The following is an 18,594-nucleotide window of genomic DNA, read 5'->3' as shown; positions in this document are numbered from 1 at the left end:
GCCCAGCTGGGATCACCTCAGATCCTCCCCTGCGGGATTGCTGCCTCGGCGCGATTCCCCCTCTCCTTTGTGCTTTTCATTCCCCTCCTGTTGCTAGACTGTTGCCTCGCTCCTGCCTCTTGACTTGCATCCTTCTTGCAGATCACTTTGACTTACAGGGTTGCTTTGGATTCTGCTGGTGTGTTCCAGCTCTGCATCCACCACGGATCTGACACGCACGTTCTCGTCTTGCTTCTGAAGCTGCTGGAGTATTTCGTGTTGAACTCAACGCCCAACCCGCTGGGCCCCCCGGGCAGTGTCTTTCTGTACAAGTCATCCACGGCTAGTCATTTTTAGGTTATTTTCTAAGCAGGTGTCACACCATACAGGTCGTGCTTGTGTAAGCAAAGCTGGGGAGCGTCACACAGGACCGCATTGGGCCATACCTGGAGTTCAGCTCTCTCCTTAGTGCTTCCTCCCTATACATTGAACTAGCTGCTCGGCTTGAACAAAACAAGGCCCGATGTGGCCCGTGACGTCCGCGCTGACCCCATTTCACCGGGTGGGACGTTTACGGGTCCGGTGTTGTGAAGCCCCTTCTGTCGCTGGGCCGCGGGCAGGAGGCACTGAAGGCGGCTGCGACCCCTGGGCCCGCTGAGCCCGGCCCCGGTGTGTCCCCAGGCCCGAGCCCCAGCCCGGGCAGACCGGGGCAGCCCTGCTCCGGCGTGGCTGCGGCGTGGGGGACAGCAACCAGCGGGGCAGCGCCGGCCCGGCCCCGCAAGCCCCGGGCTGGGCAGAGCCCGTCCCGGGCGGCGGGAACCCGCGCTACCGGGGGCGCCCGGTGCCCTCCCGGGCGGGAGGGGGCGAGGCGGGCGCCCGGCCCCTTCCTGCGGCCGCTCTCGGCCGCGCTCTCGCTGGGCGGGGGCGGCCTGAGCCCTCGCGGCCGCCGTCGGGGCGCGCGTGCGCTCGGGGGCGCGCGGGGCGGTGCGGCGGGCACGCGGCGGCGGCGGCGGCGGGCCGGCGGCATGGCGGACTACCTCATCAGCGGCGGCACCGGCTACGTGCCCGACGACGGGCTGACGGCGCAGCAGCTCTTCAGCTGCGGCGATGGGCTCACCTACAAGTGAGTGGGGCCGGGACCGGGACCGGGGGCGCGGCGCGGCGCGGCGCGGGGCCGGGCCGGTGCGGTGCGGTGGCTGACGCGTCTCCCCTCGTTACCCCGCAGCGACTTCCTCATCCTCCCGGGGTACATCGACTTCACGGCGGACCAGGTGGTGAGTGGCCGGGGCGGGGGAGCGGGCCGGGGGCCGGGCCGGGGGCCGCCGCCGCCGCTCACCCCCCGCCCGCCGCCTGCCTCCCCGCCAGGACCTGACCTCGGCGCTGACCAAGAGGATCACCCTGAAAACCCCGCTGGTCTCCTCTCCCATGGACACGGTCACCGAGGCCGGCATGGCCATCGCCATGGCGGTGAGTGCGGCCCCGCGGGGCGGGCATGGCCTGCCGCCGCCCCGGGCGGGTCCCCTCCGTCGCCGTTACCGGGATGCTGAGGGGCTGGCCCGGGGCTGGACTGGAAATGCCGTGCGAGGCACAGGCCTGTCTGCTCTGGGGTCACCTCGGTGCTCCAGAGACCCCTCCTGCAGCCCCCTCGGGGTGAAGCCGTGCCTCCGGGCTTCTCCCCGGCACCCCCCGAGCAGCGGGCAGGGAAGCCGTGCCTGCGGGCAGGCACCCTGCTCGTCCCCCGCTTTGCCGTGCTGGCTCCCCGGGGGTGGCCTGGGTGGTCTGGCTCTCCGTGCCCAGCTGCTGGATCCTCCCGGTGAAGGGCCGGGCGGTTTTTGCAGCGACTTACAGCCGCCTTCGTGTTAACCAGCTCACCGGGGGAATTGGATTCATCCACCACAACTGCACCCCGGAGTTCCAGGCCAACGAAGTGCGGAAGGTGAAGGTGAGTGGCTGGAGCGGCGGCAACGAACCGCGCTCGCAGGGCGCTTCCTAGGAGGTGGGCAGTGGGGTTTGGCCCTACTGAAGGAGCTGTGAGAGGAGGCCGTTAAAGCGTGCCGGATCTTGGTGTTTCAGAACAGTAGTGCTGCCGTGGTTGCCTGCACAAACCTCTTGTTTTGTGTTAGGCGCTGTCCCACATGCAGCCTGGGATTTGAGAACTGCCAGGCCTCCTGTTGTGGGAGTATTCCCCGTAATTTCAGGAAGGAGCCTGGGAACTCTTGGGAATCTAACGCTACTTGGGTGAGCCTTGGTGCTGGTTTGGGAGTCATCCTGTCAGTGAGCACGTGGCCAGGTTGGGTGGTCGCAGACCTTTGTGAGCGGCCGCAGTAACCACCAGGCATGTGTCCGGCGGTGTCGCTTAGCCTGGCTGCTGAATCTGCTTCTTTTCAGAAATACGAGCAAGGATTCATCACAGACCCCGTGGTGCTGAGCCCCAACGACCGAGTGCGAGATGTGTTTGAAGCAAAAGCTCGTCACGGATTTTGTGGGATTCCCATCACGGACAACGGGAAGATGGGGGGCAAGCTGGTTGGGATCATCTCGTCTCGAGATATTGATTTCCTGAAAGAGTCGGAACATGACTTGCCTCTCGGCGAGGTGAGAAGGGCTTGTGAGCACCCGACGGATGCGAGCATTGCGTTAGGAAGCAGCGTGGCTTGTGATAAGGAGAAGGGTGAGCGCGTGGCTGTGAGGATGCTGCGCCAGCTGGAGGGAGCAGCTCCACGTTAGCTCTGCGGGTCCATCTTTAACTGTCTTTCCAGGGGAGAGCGTCTCGTTCGTTTATGCTCTCTCTGCGACTCCTGCAGTGCAGATACAGGAGAGTGGCTGTGCAGTTAGCGTTCGCGTGACTCCTCCTGCAGGGTTATCTGTCAGTGTTGTGGAAGCCATCCTCTCTACAGCTGGTGCTCTCCCCTGGTTCAGTAATTAATTCCTGGTGTTCCTGGCTGCTGCTGTGGTCCCACGTAGCGTGCTGGTGCTGGCCAGGGCTGTAGCAGCTGTGCTGTGCCCAGCAAGCCCTCCAAGTGCTGATCTTCCTTTTCTGGACTGCCTTTCCCTGTGTGCCTCATCCAGGCTACTTGCTCTTTAAAATAACCCCCTGAACTTGGAGACTGGCAGTTTAGCCTTTATAGTGCTACACCGTCAAGCTCCCCTCGTACAGGAGAGCGTTCTCTGCAATGCCGATGTTGATTCCTGTTAGTTCTGGCATTCCTGTTACACGAGCTGTGTAACCGTAGATCTGTGGTGCTGTCAGGTTACACCACCGGTGCCTCTCATCCAGGCTCTGCTCTTGACTCACGACTATTTTTAGCTCTTGCTGACCAAACCTGGTATCACATGCTCATCCCTGTTTGGTTTGAAATCGCCTATAAATACCTGTAACAAGAATCTTAAACCAGGAGTAGGTTATATAAAAGTGCACGTGGCCCTTTGAAGCGATGCTGGCCCATTCAGAGGAGCCAGATAAGAATCTCCTCTCATCCTTTACATGGATCAGTCAGCGCTGCAAAGTTGGAAGCTTGCTGCTGTTAGAGTTTGGTGCTTGCCTCTGTCGCCAGGGAAGGCTAGGGAAATGAATGGTCTCCTAGATCTCTCCCCACTTGCCGTCCAGCAGTCATCTTGCCGAGCCGTTCATTGCCATCCAGTTAAACACACAGGTCTCCTGTAGCTCGGGAAGCTCATGGATCCCACAGGCTTAGGGAGCGTGTTGGGATACGTCTGTGATTCCTCAGGCTTTTCCTGAGGTGTGGGTTCTGTCACAGACAGGATTTTGGGTGGATGCAAGCGGGGTGAACCTCTTTCCTGATGCAAAATGTCTGTTCTTATAGTATAAATAACTAAAATGTTCCCTCTTTTCTTTGTTGTGTGCAAATAATCTACCTTCCTTGAAGGTTAGAGAGTGTTCCCTTTTAGCTTTGCCTGGCCTCGAGTAACCTTTTATGAGAACATCCCATGTGAGCTTTGTGATCGCAGAACGCTGCGGGTGGGAAGGGACCTCGAGGTCTCTTGTCAAGCCCTCTGCTTGAGGCGCGTTCAGCTGGAGCAGGTTGCGTGGGGCTGTGTCTGCGTCTCCAAGGATGGAGAGATTTCACTGCCTCTCTGGGCTGCTCTTCCAGTATTTGACCGCTGTCGTGGTGAAAGCTTTTTTCTGTATACCACGTCAGATGTTCCCGTGTTCCAGCTTGTGTCCATTGCCCCTTGCCTTTCCGCTGTGTTTTGGTGCTTGTTTGTCAAGAGTGAGCGTGGGTGAGCGTGTTTGTTTGGATTGAAGCGACTCCTTTGCCCCGTTGACCTTGCCAGCAGCAGTGGTGGGTTATTCTGAGCAGAGCCCTTCCAGAGCCTGTGTACTGGGGATCGCTGCCTGAAAACAAGCTTGGGGGTCGCGTTTCTGCCAGAGCAGCATGGGACTCTGGAGGTGTCTCCAGCCCTTATTTGCCTGCGCTCTATTAAAAGGGAGGGCTGTTTGGGTGACATCCCAAACAAGGGTCATCTGAGAGTCGTCCCTTGCTTCTAGGTGCTCTCCCTCGGCTTGCTGAGGCCCTCTGCCATCTCCTGTTTTCACTACACCGATGGGCTTGGGGGCTGATGGCCGCTGCTTGCATGGTGACAGCACATTGGAGGCTGTTCCTGTGTGTTTCTGGAGGCGTGTTGCTGTGCTGTGGGCTCCTTTGTCTGTAGAGCACTCCCACACGGCTGCTGCAGAGCATTTCACGTGGGCAGAGGGGTTCAGTATTTTCAGATCAGTGCGAAGGAGTTCTTGTGACTTTTTATCTTCTTCCTCCCACTAGATTATGACAAAGCGGGAGGATCTTGTTGTGGCCCCGGCTGGCGTAATGTTGAAAGAAGCGAATGAAATTCTGCAAAGGAGTAAAAAAGGTACCTGCGAACGTCCGCGACGCGAGGGAGAGCCGTGGAAGCGCTGGCCTGGGAGCAGTAGTGGGTGAATGTGGGCACGCGTCCGTGCGTGGGTGGAACATGGGAGGGCTGCGTTCCAGCATGAGGAGAGGACAGCGAGGAGAGAGTGCCCGCAGCCCTCTGCCAGGGTACAGAGTTCACATGCGTTCATCTCAAATCTGTTTGAAGTTGAGGGATTCTTGGCAGCCCAGGAGCTGAAGAGTGCCTAGCTGTCCAGCCACACGTCTTCAGTTTTCTATCCTAGCCTTCACATTTTGGCACTCGGTTCAGCCCTGTTAGGGTTTGACAGTTTGACTTTTAACACAGTGTCGTGGATCTAATTATTAAAAAAGATGCACTTTTTCTATGGTAAATGTGAAAATACTGAGTCCTTCTCCAGTCCTGCAAACTCCTTGCTCTGTTTGCCGAGCCAAGGCTGCTGGCATCCGTGGCCAAGCGACATTTGGTAACACACCTCTTTGAGTCTCCACCTTGTACCAGTTGCTGCCTGCCTGATGCTCCTGGTCTGCCGCACTGCTCCGGGCTAACGTCTGTCTCCTGCAGAAATCTGCAGTGATGTTCTTTCTGTTTGTTTCAAGGCAAGCTGCCAATTGTTAATGAAGATGACGAGCTGGTGGCTATAATTGCCCGCACCGATCTCAAGAAGAACCGGGACTACCCTCTGGCTTCTAAGGATTCCAAGAAGCAGCTGCTCTGTGGTGCCGCTATCGGGACCCACGAAGATGACAAGTACCGGCTGGACCTCCTGGTGCAGGCTGGCGTGGATGCAGTAGTGCTGGTGAGCCGCCCACAGGCGTCACGTTGGCCTGGGGGGTTTGCGTGGGCTGAGGATCCAGTTTGAATGAATCTCTCTGACAGTGGGGCAGCAGCATGGCACTTACTGTCTTTGTTACAGGCCCTTTTGTGTTAGAATATGGTGGTTTGTTGACCTCTCAGTCTCGTTCAGGTTCGAGTCCTCAAATAAGAGGGATTCCTCTTGCCTGGGAACTTATTTGACCTTGAGGTATGTAGGGTGCATCGAAGCCCTGAAGGCTGAGAAGAGAAACATTGTCAGTTAATACAGAATCTTCTACAAATGCTTCTTGCAGTCTGCTGCCATCGTCTCTGATGTTCCTAACTAGTTTTGAATATTTGGCTTCTTACAGTTTCCCTTCAGCTCTTTGGTGTTTGTTACTGCGTTATTCTCTTAACCGACGGATGTTCAGGAGTGGTCAGCCCAGAGCTGCTCTGCCAGTCTCCCCTTCTGGCCTGTAAGCTTTCGGGCACAGCCGTCGCTGCCTGTATTTGCACGTTGTTTTCTCATCAGTTGTTAGCTTGCGAGTCCACCGTGCTCCGAGGGCATGGCTGAGCAGCGTTGCAGCTGGAAATGTTTAACAGACACCGTGAGTTGGCCGGGTCACGGAGATTGGCAGGGCCTGAGCGCTCGGTGGTCGACATCTGGTATTTCAGCTGCCGTGCTGCGCAGCAGGGAGGGATGCCTCCCCCTGCCAGCCCTTCTGGGTTTCACAAGGAACATTCACCATTTCAGCTGTAGTTCAAGACAGGGCTGACGGTGTCCTGGTGGTAGAGCCAGACGGTTCTTACCTGCAGCCAGATGTGCTGCTTGTTGCCTACTGTAGAAGCCACAGGATTTAAACGTGAAGGATATTACTGAAGTCTTTATGATAAACTGCCTTCCACAGCGAAGGTACGTTATTATCTTGGCGGCAGCTTCTCCTCTGGTTCTGTGCTCAATTTAGGGAGTCATCTTGCCCACTTAGCCAGCTTAGCAGAGACCCCAGTAAGCAGAGTGAAGATCTGAGGCTCTTCCCAACGTGTATTTGTAATCTTTTGCAGAAATTCTGGTTGAAATTGGTTTTCTTTCTGTTGCAGGATTCCTCTCAGGGGAACTCCATCTTCCAGATCAATATGATAAAATATATTAAGGAGAAATATCCCAACCTACAAGTTATTGGAGGAAACGGTAGGCATGTGTTGAAGACTGTTCTTGTCTTTAAATTATGTTTGTTTCTCAGACATAGAGGGAGCTGCAGGGACGTGAATAAAATGGTCATCTCGGTGAATGTCTGTGAACCTAAAATGGTTTCCTCTGGCTTGTGGAACAGAGCAAGACCACTCTGCAGACACAGGGCAGTACCCTGCTGCTGCCACAGCTGCAAATATTTTGAAACCTTTGTTCTGCAGCACAGTGCGCTACACTCCTCTGTAGCCTGTCACACATTAGCTTCTTTTACATGCCAGTTTAAAATTTTGGATAATAATAATAATAATAATGAATATTGCTTAATGTGGAAATCTAATGGAAATTTTCCCTGCCTCTTGGCAGCAGAGTTCAGCAGTCCTTGTCTTTACCTGGCTGGCGTGTTACTGGTGCTGCTGTTAGCCTGTGCTCTGCCCTCGCTACCTGGTGTGGCCCAAAGAGTGCTTGGCACCACGCGGTGACCTCTGCTACCCCAGCCTTTGGGTGTCAGCGTGTTGCAGAGTCAGTGTCATCTCGCCCACTGAGGAAAGCTGGGACAGAAACTCACTGCTGTTTTTGCAGATAGGCCTGGTAGCAGTGGGCAGCCAGGCCTGGCTCTGACACGGCTGGTGCCCTGGGTAGGGGATGTTTGCGGCCACGGGGGAAGCACCGGGGCAGAGCAGTGTTGCGTGCAAATCTGCTTGTCTCTCTTCAAACCAGTTTCTGCTCCCCACAGTTGTGACCGCTGCTCAGGCCAAGAACCTCATTGACGCAGGGGTCGATGCCCTGAGAGTCGGGATGGGCAGTGGCTCCATCTGCATCACACAGGAAGGTGAGAGAGATCAGCCATCTCCTAAATAGGCTGAAGACATCTGTTCAGTAGAGATTCCCTGCTGAAAAGCAGCATAGCCGGGATGGACTTCTCCCGTTGTAAGGGCAGTGTCCAGCAGCAAGCCGTCTTTCACCCCCTTCGTCCAGGACGTTCTCATCACCTGGGTCAAACCTTTGGGGTGGCAGCAGCAGCAAAGGCATTTCCCAGTACTGACCGAGACTGAGTAGAGCAGGTGTGGCACGCACGGCTTTGCCGGAGAGGAGCCGCTGGCTCGGTGTGGGATGGGGCTGGCAGGCAGCTCTGCAGGGAGAGGGGCTTACTGGGTCCCCAGCGCTGACGGGTGAAGTGCACCGGGCTGTCTGCGCTCCCTTTCCCTCTGGCAGCAGTGTGCGTGATGCTTGAGAATTGGTCTGCTGGGCTCGATGCCTTTCTGCAATTTCCAGGCCGAAATGGGATTTCTGGCCGTTGTCCAGAGCTGGAGCTTGTGTGGGGCAGAGGCTGTGTCACCTTAGCTAAAAGGCGGCGAGGGGCGTCCCCAGGGCCTGGAGAAAGGCTGCCTTGAGGACGGGCTCAGTCCTCGTGTTTTGAACCTGGCAGGTGAGGTGCAGAGAGGTGGTGCAAGGCGCTGCAGCCCACGAACACAGCCCCTCTGCTTTGCTCCTTGGTCCTTGCCACGGGAGGCAGCAAGAGGGTAGCTGATGGCTGAAGGCGCTGCATTAGCTCTGCCAAACCCAGCGTGGAGCAGCCCTGGGCCTAGGCTGTGTTCCTGCTTTGCCTGCCACGGGAGCGCTGGCTTCGGGGGGTTTCCCAGTCAGGGCAGTCTGTTTTGGGTGACCTTTCTAGGGAGGTTGTGGCATCCTTGGGCTGACGCTTCCATAGCCAGAGCAGAACCGGGATGCACGTGTCCTCCTCTGGCTCCGAGGCAGAGGACCCGCTGAGGCATGCTCTGTTCTGCAGCAGGGTGAACGTCTCCAGATGGTGCCTCTCCTGGCTGCCGTGGGAGGTGGGGTTGGGTGCTGGTTTTGGGGAAGGAACAGAGCAGAGGTAGAACGTGGCGCTTCACAGGAGACGTGGTTGCAAAACTCTTAACCGCAGCTCCCCAGGTTTTTGTCCCCCTTAGGGCAAGAACTCTGTCTCTTTGGGTTAGGGAGGTCACCTCTGTGGATGGCTGCTGGGGTAGGGCAAGCATGCGCTGTGCACAGCCGGGCCTGGCTGGCTTGGATCTGGCCCCTGGCTTGGCTCGGGCTAGGAAGGGTTTGCAAGGTCAGCTCTGTCCCACACCGTATGCTCTGCCTAGTAGCAGGTCACTGCTGGGGTCCTTTGTTCTGCTGCTGTTCTTCTGTCTCTAAAATGTGTGTGTTTGTTTTTGTTTAGCTGCTCCAAAGATCCCTCCAGACCTAAAGTCCCACAGCCCCAAATGCCCTTCTACTGTCACGGGCACCTATAGTAAGTCACTTGCCCTGTTCCCAACCCTAATTATGTGTCTTGAAGCAGGACCCTGATTTGGCTGCACATGGCCCTACTGCTTGTTTGAGAATAATTTAGCTGTAGATGCACTTGGGGTTTTGTGGCTTTGGATACTGGTTTTGAATCTGAAATGGAAGCTGAGAAGCCTTTCTGAATTCCTAAAGCAGGGTCTGAACTGTCAAAGCTGAGGGCACTCAGGCCTGTCCACCCTCCGCTCCAAAATCCAGTTAGGAGCCTGACTGGGCTTTCTGATTGCATCTTCTGGATCTCTAGCCGGGCATGCCCGTGCGGATCCAGTGCTGGGAGGTGATCCCTGAGCAGTCCTCGATCCTGCTCTAAATCTGGCCCCAGTTGTGGGGAAGTTGTGCACTGGCTAAGCTTCACTTGAAGCTAGGTCCCCTGGGGTTACAGAGGGACTTAACTGCGTACGGCCGCCTTGGCAGCTGCGTACCAGAACCACATCTTTCCCCACTGACGCCTGTGGAGAGAAAGGGCTCTTCCCCTGCCCAGCACAGGGCGCAGCATTGTCTGCTCTGTACTTCTCTGATGCTACTGGATCGAGCAGCCACCCGAGGCGAGCCTTGAGTTTTGCCCTTTCTCCTAGTTTTGACACACCTCAAAGGGAAGAGGTTTCTGTTGAAGATCTCGGAAGGTTTTCTCTAGCAGATGATCTTGTAGGGCCACCCTTCACAGATACGCTAAAAAAGACAAACCCTCACCCAGACCACTCGGCGCGTGTGTGTGCTCTGAACCCTGCTTTGGAAGCCTGTGCTCTGAAGCTGTGGCACTGGGCACTGGGACAGTCGGAACGGTGCGATGCTCCCAGGGGCCCTGAGCCAAGCTGTTCCTTAAAGGGCTGGTCTCCGTGGTTGCTCTTGTGAGGTTTCTGCAGGCCCTGCACTGTCTATGGCACAATCCCATAGACCCTGGACTCTAGACACTCCAAAATCAGGTGCTTCTCTCCACAGAGCTCTTCCCTTGCAGTGTTTTGCAGCCGCAACATGGCCTTTAGCAGTGCAGTACCGAGCGAGACCATCTCTTTAAGACTAACAACATTCATGTTAGAGCTGGCAGACTCTCCCTGGCTGGCTGAGCCCTAGCTTAACGCTGAGTTTTGTTCGATTAAAATCAGTTCTTTCACGATCTCAGCCTGGAGTCTGGCTTCCCTCTCAGCAGCTGCTGCTGAGCACTGGGAGCGGAGCAACTGCAGGCTCCCGGCCTCGGCAAACCTCTGCCAGGGATGTGCGCTGCCAGTGCTGCTGCCAGGCAGGCTAAACCACACCTGGAGTTCATGCTCCAAAGTACTAATCCTGCATGGCCGTAATCTTACCCAGTGTATTGGACTAACCGTGACTGGAGAAAAGGCTTCCAGTTAATTGTGGGGAAGGGAAGTCTCCCTGAGAGAAGCTTATCTCAGCGTTCTTGCATGCCTGTGGCTGACAAATGCGTTACAAGACGTGCCCTGTGCTGATTTTCCCTCGCACAATGGGAAGCCTCTAACTGCTACCGACTGGGAAGAGCAGGTAAATCCAAAGCTAATAACTCCCTTCCCATGGGGCAGCTAAACTTGACAGAATCCTTGCTGTGCTGCAGGGCAGGAACATAAATTATTTCCCATAAGCCATCAAATCATCCTGCCTGTTTCCTTTTCCACTGCTGCATGTGTGTTTGTGTGTGTGTGCAGATGTATATGTATAAATATATCTATATATATACATACCAGCTCTCTCCCAGCCAGCTGCCTTTCCATGCAAGAAGCACATCATACAGCTGCTGGGTATAGGGAGAAGGGGTCTGGCACCACTAGGAGGGAGCGAGCGGTGGGACATGGCTACATGCCAGGGATGCTCTGGAGAGGGGCTTTTGGAGTCTGCTCCGCTTCCTTCCCAAGCTCCCCACATGTCTGCTGTGCACCAGGACGAGCCGCGAGTCTCGGCTGATCCCAGGCATTCGGTCAAAGACCCCAGTCCCAAGGTCACCCACAGCTTTTTGGAGTCGAGGGCCGTGAGGATGTCCCAGCAGGCATCTCCTGGGCATCCGCTTCTCTTGCAACTCGGCCTAGGGAAGGAGCATCCAGGGATTTGTGCGGTCCCGAGTGCTGGAGCATGTGTGTGCTGGAAGCCTAAAAGGGCCTGCTGGGGAGGGAACGCGCTGCTGCGTGGGAGCTGACCCTTTCTCTGCTCTCTCCCCGCCTGCAGTGCTGGCGTGCGGCCGCCCCCAGGCCACGGCGGTGTACAAGGTGTCCGAATACGCCAGGAGATTCGGCGTCCCCGTGATTGCAGATGGAGGGATCCAGACGGTTGGGCACATCGCAAAGGCCCTCGCGCTCGGGGCCTCCACAGGTGAGCAGCACATCGGGCAGAGCGCGTTGTGCACGTTGTAGGGAGTCTCCTAGGAAGGGTTTCCATGTGGCATCGGATTTGGGGCACGAGGACATATACCTGCAGGTGGCCGGGGGCATGGGGGGGATCCAGCACAGTGCTGTTGTGCCCAGGGACCCTGAGGGTTTTGCGGCCACAGCCTTCCTGCTGCTGACATGCTGTTCTTGGTGATCTCTTCTGCTAGTGATGATGGGCTCTCTCCTGGCTGCCACCACGGAGGCCCCAGGCGAGTACTTCTTCTCAGATGGAATTAGGCTGAAGAAATACCGTGGCATGGGCTCACTAGATGCCATGGACAAGAACTTGGGCAGCCAGAACCGGTATTTCAGGTAAGAGATGGTGCTTTGGGGCAGCAGATCAAGCTTTTGGGGCTTCTCTGCTTCACAAACTTCCTTGGTTTGTGCTCCCATGCAGTGAGACAGACAAAATCAAAGTGGCCCAGGGGGTCTCTGGCGCAGTGCAGGACAAGGGCTCTATCCACAAGTTCATTCCGTACCTGATTGCTGGGATTCAGCATTCCTGCCAGGATATTGGTGCCAAGAGCCTGACCCAAGTCCGGTGAGTGCTTCCCCTTGCTTGTGCTCTGGTTAGGTCACAGTGCTGCCATTTGGGGTCCCTGGGCAAGCTGTACCCAAGCTGTAGCGTGTTCTGCATGGTCTGACCTCACTGTAGCCCTCTTCTCTCATCTCCAGTGGGCACTGCGTCACAGAATTGCCAGCCCCAGGGATGCAGGAGCATGGTCTCTTGTGGCATATTCAGCTGGTTGGGCTTGAAATGTTGGGGTTACCTTACTCTGCCTGGCTCTTAGGAGCACAGCAAAGACCATTCTGGCCGCAGCTGGAGGAACCAGTGTCCCTCGTCCCAGCTGCTCCAGCTGAACGCCTGCCAGAGCACTGTCTTCCCTGGACTCTGGCTGGCTTGTGACGGGTGTCCTTCCCCCTCAGAGCCATGATGTACTCGGGAGAGCTGAAGTTTGAGAAGAGGACGACGTCTGCCCAGGTGGAAGGAGGGGTGCATGGCCTCCACTCGTAAGTGCTTCTGGCAGGACCCCTGTCTCCCCAGGGCGGGCATCAGGGGGAGTTAAGCGCAGCCGTCCTGTGCCTCAGCCGCCATGCCGCTGGCTTGGTGTGCTGCTGGCTTCACCTGCCACCGCGCAGCTGGGCTGAGCCGCAGCCTGTCGTCTGGCTTGGGCCAGCACTCCTCTCGCAGCAGGGCACGAGCAGACGAGCTGTTTGCTGCCAGCGTGCTGGGGTTCTTCCCCACCGTGGGCCGGCAGGCCCGGAGCCGTTCCTAACTGCGCTTTTGGTCCTTGCCCTGGGTGAGGTGGGTCAGTAAAAGGGCTGTCTGGTTTGCTGCTCCCCTCACAGGTATGAGAAACGCCTCTTCTGAAGGAGGTCCGTCTGTGTCTGTCGTTGTGCCACTCAGCCCTGCGCCACCCCATGCGGGAGCTGCTCTTGCTGTAGAAGTGCCATTACTCTGTGGGCTGCCTGGAGCTCCCTGTGTCCCTTGGCTGCTTCATCACCACCCGAGAGGGCCCACCCGCTGCCCAGGAGCAGTGATCCTGGGCTGGCGCCTGGAGCCTTGCACGCGTTGGCCGTGTTTTACAATAAAAGACGAAAAGATGTGCAGTTGGTGTCAGCCCGGAGCCCCTCTTCCTTCTGTACTGCCCTTGTTCTCTTTCCTTGGTTCTCTCCTTTGCTTCCTGCACCCTCTCAGGAGCAGCTGATGGCCCCAGAAGGGACACTGTGTGCATGTGAGGGGGAACAGGGAGGGGACAGCCCCAGGACAGGGCTCAGTGGATAATGCAGTGCGGGGTGTTAAAAAAAAACTTCGTGAGAGCAGAAAACAAGTGGCTGCTGGGCAAGAAAGCAAATGGATGTTACAGAGCTGTTGTTAGCTACTGCTGGGAGCTGCCAAACCCAGCAGCAGCAAGGCTGCTGCAGTACTGTGCCCAGTCCAGCTGCTGCAATGATAAGCATGTAGGTGCTTGTGTATGAACGTGCACACCCATGCGCCTCTGGAAATGCTCTGCGCTGCAGCTCCTTACGTGCACCAGGCCCTTGCTTGGTGCTCACCAATCCGCCTTTCTCCTTCCCTTTGTTTCTTCCCCTGAACATCCCATACTGTCCCCACATCCCCCAGCAACTGCACCCCCTTGGGCTGGTCGGTGCGGGTGGTACAGATCACTTGCCCAGGCTTCACGTACACTTTGTTTGCCAGAAGCGTGGAAGGGCACAGGCTTATAAAGGAGCTGGCCTGTGTGTTTCTGCATGCCTGACCAGTGCAAGCCTCCCTGGCTTGGCCGGGTTACCTGTGCTTGCAACGCCAGGTGACAAAAGTATTTTTGCACCTGTATCAGTCATGTGTGTCCCCCTCAGCACATGCAAACGTCACGCCTGCCAAAGAGCGTGCGTTTACCATCAGTGTTTTGTGTCTCTAACATTGTTGACTGAAAAAAAATCACTCCGCAGCATGGTCATGTCAAATTAGATTTTCACATGCTAAAACCAGAGCCTTGAATTACAACATAATCATGTCAGTGTCAAACATTCATTAACGCAGCTGACTCGTTAAGCAAAGCTACCCCACAGCCTGACTCAGGGCTGGGGGCTGCAGCCATATCCCCCCCGCTCCTTGGGCCTGCGGAGGTGGCAGGGTTTGGGGCACGAGGCTGTGGTTAGGTACACGTACCCCCTACCCCAGCCCCAGGGGTGACCCTCTCCATGTCCCCTGCTTGAGCTGAGCCTGCAGGGAGATGGAGTGCAGCACCCAGGGACCGACTGCAGCTCGAGGCTTTACAAGGGACACGGGTGCTGCGGGGCAGTACAAAACCCTGCAGGAGAGCCCCGGGGCAGGCCAGTGCCAGCTGGGACAGACCAGTTGCTAGTGCCGGCCGTGCTCAGGGAGCTGCTGGCAGGTGGCACCCCTGGCACCACGAACGCTGCCCAGGGAGCTGTGGCAGCCAACCCACAGACACCCCCCCCCCGCCACCTGGCCAGCTCTGCAGGGGCAGCAAGCACACGCACCATTGCTGTGTTAACAGCCTCCCTCTGCTGTGCATTAACCACTACGCAATTCCTTTCTACTTCAATTTACATGTATTTTCCTTGTGGAGCCCCAAACGTGCCCGTGGGTGTGCGGCAACTCACCCCACCAGCCTCTGCCCTGCCTTGGGGCAACGGCTTCTCGCTGCCAAGGCACCAGGCACCACCTCGGCAGAACGGCAGGGCTGTGCGTGAGGCACTGCCAGCAATGCTCAAGCCTCGTGCCGTGCCCCGCAGCCCCCAGCCTTGGCTGGGCAAGGAGGCCGAGAAGCCAGGGACTTCGGGGCAAAGCCGAGCCCGTGCATTTCACAACACCCTCCTGTGTGCAGAGCCACCACCCAGCCCGCAGCTCCGACAGTTTAGTCCGCAGCATTTCTCCACCGGGAGCGGTGACGCTCAGGGGTGTCAGGCAGGCAAGCGAAGAGCTGCTCAGCCCGCAGCCGTGGCAGGCAGCGCCTACATCCCCACGTAGGTGCCCCGCGGAGGGATGAGCCCAGCAGCTGCCACACGCTTTTCACTTGTTAGGAAGTTGAAGGTTGCGCACGCATTTGGCTGTGAAATAGAAAAGGGAGGGAGTGAAGCTCCAGTCCTCCGGCAGGAGATGGAGCCCTTCCCCACAGGGCACACAACCTCCTCCCTCCCGCCAGTCCCCGGGCAGGCAGAGCCCTGGGGTGCAGGGCAGGGCTCCCAGTGCCACCCGCCTCCCCCCGTCACTGCACACCCCTCCTCACCGTGTCCTGCACCTCCACAGCGATCCCGCACTCCCGCATCTGCTTCAGCATGGCGGGGTGGAGCCGCTCCACCCTGTCTCCTGTGCCCAGCACCAGGATCTCTGCAACCAGGACATGACCACAGGCAAGGGTGAGCAGGGCCGCACTCGGGCTGCCTCGGCCCAGGCCTGCCCTCCCTGCAGGGACCAACAGCTCCCCCACAGCCGCCCCTGCAGAAGCCCAAATGAGGGGGAAGCCTGCCCTGCTGTGCCCCTCCTGCTGCTGCTGTAGGGCAGAAGGATGCCAGAGAGCACCTCCTTCCCCCAAAACGCCGGCGGGGCACTGTGGGGTGGGCTGGGGCAGAGCTGCGCTGGCCCTGAGGGGCAGCTGGGCCTGGCACAGCTCAGGAGCCAGCTCGGGCAGGCTGTGACAGCGCAGGGCCCCGGCCACCCCACGTACCTATCTGGGGCTCCAGCAGCCGGAACAGCGACAGGCTCTCATGCGAGATGTCCCTGTAGGAGCCGACCTGCAGGGACACCGAGGGCACTGAGCGGGGCAGAACCCCCGGGGGGCTCGCCCACAGCACGGGTGGGGGCCGAGCAGCCCCTGCCCCGCCGCCGGGCACTCACGTTCCACTGGAGGATGGCGCGGGGCAGGATGGCGCAGGGCCCCACCACCAGGTCCCCGCTGACGGTGAAGCCGCGGCTGGTGTAGCCCTCGATGAACATGGTGTTGGGGGACTCCGGCTCCAGCACCGTCACTCGCGTCCGCTGGTAGAGCTCGTCGTCCGCCGGTGTGAGGCGGTGAGCCCGGCACGGCGCCCTGCGGGAACGGGGAATGGCTCGGACACATGGGGCCCACGGCCAGCCCCATTAGCCGCCCCACGGGCACCCCACAGCTACCCCTCGTCAGCCCCACGGCCACCGCCCCTGGGGCCACACAGCGAACCCCCCCGCCCAGCCCCAGGGTGACAGCCACGGCCCCGGTGCCCATACCCGCCCGCCGCCCGCCGTGCCGCCGGGCCCAGCAGCCGCAACGCCGCCACCGCCATGGCCGCGCCGCCACCGGAAGCGCACGGCAGCCCCGCCCCCTCGCCGCGCCCCGCCCCGCTCCGCTTGCGCCCCCTGGCGGCCGTCGCCGGCGCCGCTGACCGGGTTGGGACAGCGGCACCGGGGGCGGGAGCGGGGCCGGCCCGGGCCCCCCCGGGGCTCCAACCTCCTGCCGGGGGGGCGGTGGAGAGGGACACCCAGCCCCCCACCCACTCCCCCCGGGCCCGCCCCGACCTGGTGCGCCCGGGGCGGGCTGCGGCCGGCGCCGGAGCGAAACCGAAAGCGGCGGCGGGGCGGGGAGCGGCACGGCGAGTGCGGGGCGCCGGGGGCACCGCGGGCTGCCCTGCCCCGGCGGCGCGGGTGTCCCGCCCGGGGCGGCCCCGATCCCCGCCGCCGGGAGGGCCGCGGACCGGCCCGGGCTGCTGCGCCGGAGGCTGCGGGGCCGGAGGTGAGAGGGGAGCGGGCGGCTCCCGGTCCCGGGTCCCCGCCACCCCGCGGGCGGCCGGGCCGGGCGGCGGGAGGGAGCGGGACCGGGGCTCGGCTACGCTCCCGTCCCGCAGTCGCGGGGCGCCCGCCAGTCCCCGCGCCCGGCCCCGGCCTGGCCCCACCGGTGCCCCGGGGCTGCCCCGGGCTCGGCACGGCTCCCCGGCCTCCCTGCTGCGCCCCCGGCACGGCTCTGCCCTGGTCCTGTGCCCCCGGCACGGCGTGCCCCGCTGTGGGGCGGCTGGTGCCAGCCGGGGCTGAGCCCCCCCGGGCCGTCGCCGTGACTTCCCTGCCCTGAGCACCGCAGGCTGCCGGGTTCCTCTTCCCCCTGTCCTCCGTGCCACCCTCGGTGGGGCTGGTGGCAGGGGACTGGGGACTCAGGGGGGTGCCCTGGGGCTGGGGACCCACGTCCCCCACCCTGTGCCACCCACCCAGGGCCAGCCAGAGCCCCGACACCTCTGGGGTTACCGGGAAGCTCCCCGGCGTCAGCGACGGGACCTTTCCCGCCGCCGTGCCATGCCGTGCTGGGGTGGGGAGGCGTCAGGAATCCCCAGCACCCCACAGACGGGCACCCTCGGTCAACGGCAGGGTCCCGGGTCCCCCTTGGCGAGCACCGCGTGAGCACCGCGTGGAGGCAGCGGGGTTCCCCACATGGTTTCACTTCCCCCCATGGCGGGTGCCCGAGGGCCTCCTCGACGGGGGCTGAGCGGCAGAGAGCTGGAGGCGCTGGCAAGCAGCGGGGACCGTGCCGTGCCACCGCCGGGCGCAGGTGCCGGGGCGGGTGCCCTCCCTCGGGGACGGCTCGGGTTTCCGGGCCCCGCCGGGGGCTGCTGGGCTGGCACCAGATGCTCCAGCCCCACCGGGGCTTTGTTCGGAGCAGTTTCCTTCTGGCTCGGCCGCGCCGCCCTCCCCTTGGCACCCGGCCCGCGGTGCGGGGGGAGCCCGCGGCACAACCCCAGCCTCTGCTGGCACCCCCAGCCACAACCGGCCTGGCTGCGGCTCCCACGCAGCTCCTCCGCCCCGGTCCCTGGCGGTAAGTCACCCTCTCCCCCCTTGGCCCGTCGGCCGCCCCAGGGTCGGGGTGGTGCGGCGGTCGCCCCCGTGCCCCGTCCCTCCACGGCGCCGGCGCGGGCAACGGAATCCCAAAAGCAGCTGTCCCCGCTGCGCCCAGCTGCCCTGGGGTTTCGTTACCCGCGCTCCCGCCCCCGCCTCGCCCCACGCGCCCCCCACCCCGTTGCCCGCTGCCGCCCCACGCCGGGCCAGGCACGGGGCAAGAGCCGCTTGCCCCACTCCAACCCCTCCATGGGGCCGGGGCAGCGTGTGGGGGCCACACTGGGAGAAGGGGGGGTGTCGGGATGGGGGATCACTGGTGCCCAGCCTCGCGGCTCAGCCCCCCGCACTGGGTCTGGGGGCTCTCCGGCGGTCTCGTGCCCCCGATGGCTAAAAATAGCAGCTCGCTTCCTGGGGACTAACCGCTGGGGCGAGCGTGCCGAGTGGCGGCCCCGGCTGCTGGCCGCAGCGTGGATGTGGCCACCTGCGCCGGCGCAGGTCACGAGATGCTGCACGAGCTTCCTGCTGCCGCCGGCGCGTGCCAGGCTCTCCCTGGCCCCCCGCAGCCCCCCAGTGCCGGCAGGGGCGAGCGGTGCCCGGGCAGGATCCGTCCTCCGGAGAGAGACGGCTTTGGAATGACACGATCACTCCCGCTGAGCGGGCAGCCAGAGAGCCATCGGGGATGTCGTGTCTGTCCAAAACTCTTTCGGCACCTCCGAGAGCCCCCC

The 18,594-nt window shown here is 60.5% G+C and overlaps 2 protein-coding genes across 6 annotated transcripts; one reads left to right on the top strand and one right to left on the bottom strand.

Moving 5' to 3' along the window:
* Positions 1-1,004: 1,004 nt before the first annotated feature.
* On the top strand, positions 1,005-13,371 carry IMPDH2 (inosine monophosphate dehydrogenase 2). 5 transcript variants are annotated; one of them, XM_050905004.1, is made up of 15 exons: positions 1,005-1,102; positions 1,205-1,253; positions 1,345-1,446; positions 1,847-1,921; positions 2,368-2,574; positions 4,764-4,851; positions 5,469-5,668; positions 6,763-6,853; positions 7,587-7,682; positions 9,057-9,128; positions 11,348-11,491; positions 11,715-11,859; positions 11,945-12,088; positions 12,475-12,558; positions 12,898-13,371. In XM_050905004.1, exons 1-15 carry the CDS (start codon positions 1,005-1,007, stop codon positions 12,917-12,919), a joined length of 1,617 nt encoding a protein of 538 aa, XP_050760961.1. In that variant the 3' UTR covers positions 12,920-13,371. The 5 variants fall into 5 exon arrangements, with proteins under 5 accessions (XP_050760961.1, XP_050760963.1, XP_050760965.1 ...); XM_050905006.1 differs by lacking the exon at positions 1,847-1,921; XM_050905008.1 differs by lacking the exon at positions 9,057-9,128 and having other exon boundaries at positions 1,847-1,906.
* Positions 13,372-14,515: 1,144 nt separating this feature from the next.
* Positions 14,516-16,285, bottom strand: NDUFAF3 (NADH:ubiquinone oxidoreductase complex assembly factor 3). The gene is made up of 5 exons (XM_050905016.1): positions 16,280-16,285; positions 15,914-16,106; positions 15,744-15,810; positions 15,306-15,406; positions 14,516-15,126 (listed from the first exon to the last, which is right to left on the bottom strand). Exons 2-5 carry the CDS (start codon positions 16,010-16,012, stop codon positions 15,031-15,033), a joined length of 363 nt encoding a protein of 120 aa, XP_050760973.1. The 5' UTR covers positions 16,013-16,106; positions 16,280-16,285; the 3' UTR covers positions 14,516-15,030.
* Between the last annotated feature and the right edge of the window lie 2,309 nt (positions 16,286-18,594).

The sequence above is a fragment of the Gymnogyps californianus genome, chromosome 13, assembly GCF_018139145.2.
Source record: "Gymnogyps californianus isolate 813 chromosome 13, ASM1813914v2, whole genome shotgun sequence".
Taxonomy (NCBI): Eukaryota; Metazoa; Chordata; class Aves; order Accipitriformes; family Cathartidae; genus Gymnogyps; species Gymnogyps californianus.
Note: the sequence above shows the minus strand (reverse complement) of the source record. Positions and strands in the feature narration are given on the sequence as shown.

What these genes read in the sequence shown, in the direction of transcription:
- IMPDH2 (XM_050905004.1), top strand. Translation starts at nt 1,005, where the DNA reads ATGGCGGACTACCTCATCAGCGGCGGCACCGGCTACGTGCCCGACGAC. An exon ending in ACTTCACGGCGGACCAGGTG is followed by an intron (nt 1,254 to 1,344) that starts GTGAGTGGCCGG and finishes CCTCCCCGCCAG; the next exon opens with GACCTGACCTCGGCGCTGAC. An exon ending in GCGTGGATGCAGTAGTGCTG is followed by an intron (nt 5,669 to 6,762) that starts GTGAGCCGCCCA and finishes TTTCTGTTGCAG; the next exon opens with GATTCCTCTCAGGGGAACTC.
- NDUFAF3 (XM_050905016.1), bottom strand. Translation starts at nt 16,012, where the DNA reads ATGTTCATCGAGGGCTACACCAGCCGCGGCTTCACCGTCAGCGGGGAC. An exon ending in GCGCCATCCTCCAGTGGAAC is followed by an intron (nt 15,811 to 15,913) that starts GTGAGTGCCCGG and finishes GTGTCCCTGCAG; the next exon opens with GTCGGCTCCTACAGGGACAT. An exon ending in CTGTGGAGGTGCAGGACACG is followed by an intron (nt 15,127 to 15,305) that starts GTGAGGAGGGGT and finishes TCTATTTCACAG; the next exon opens with CCAAATGCGTGCGCAACCTT.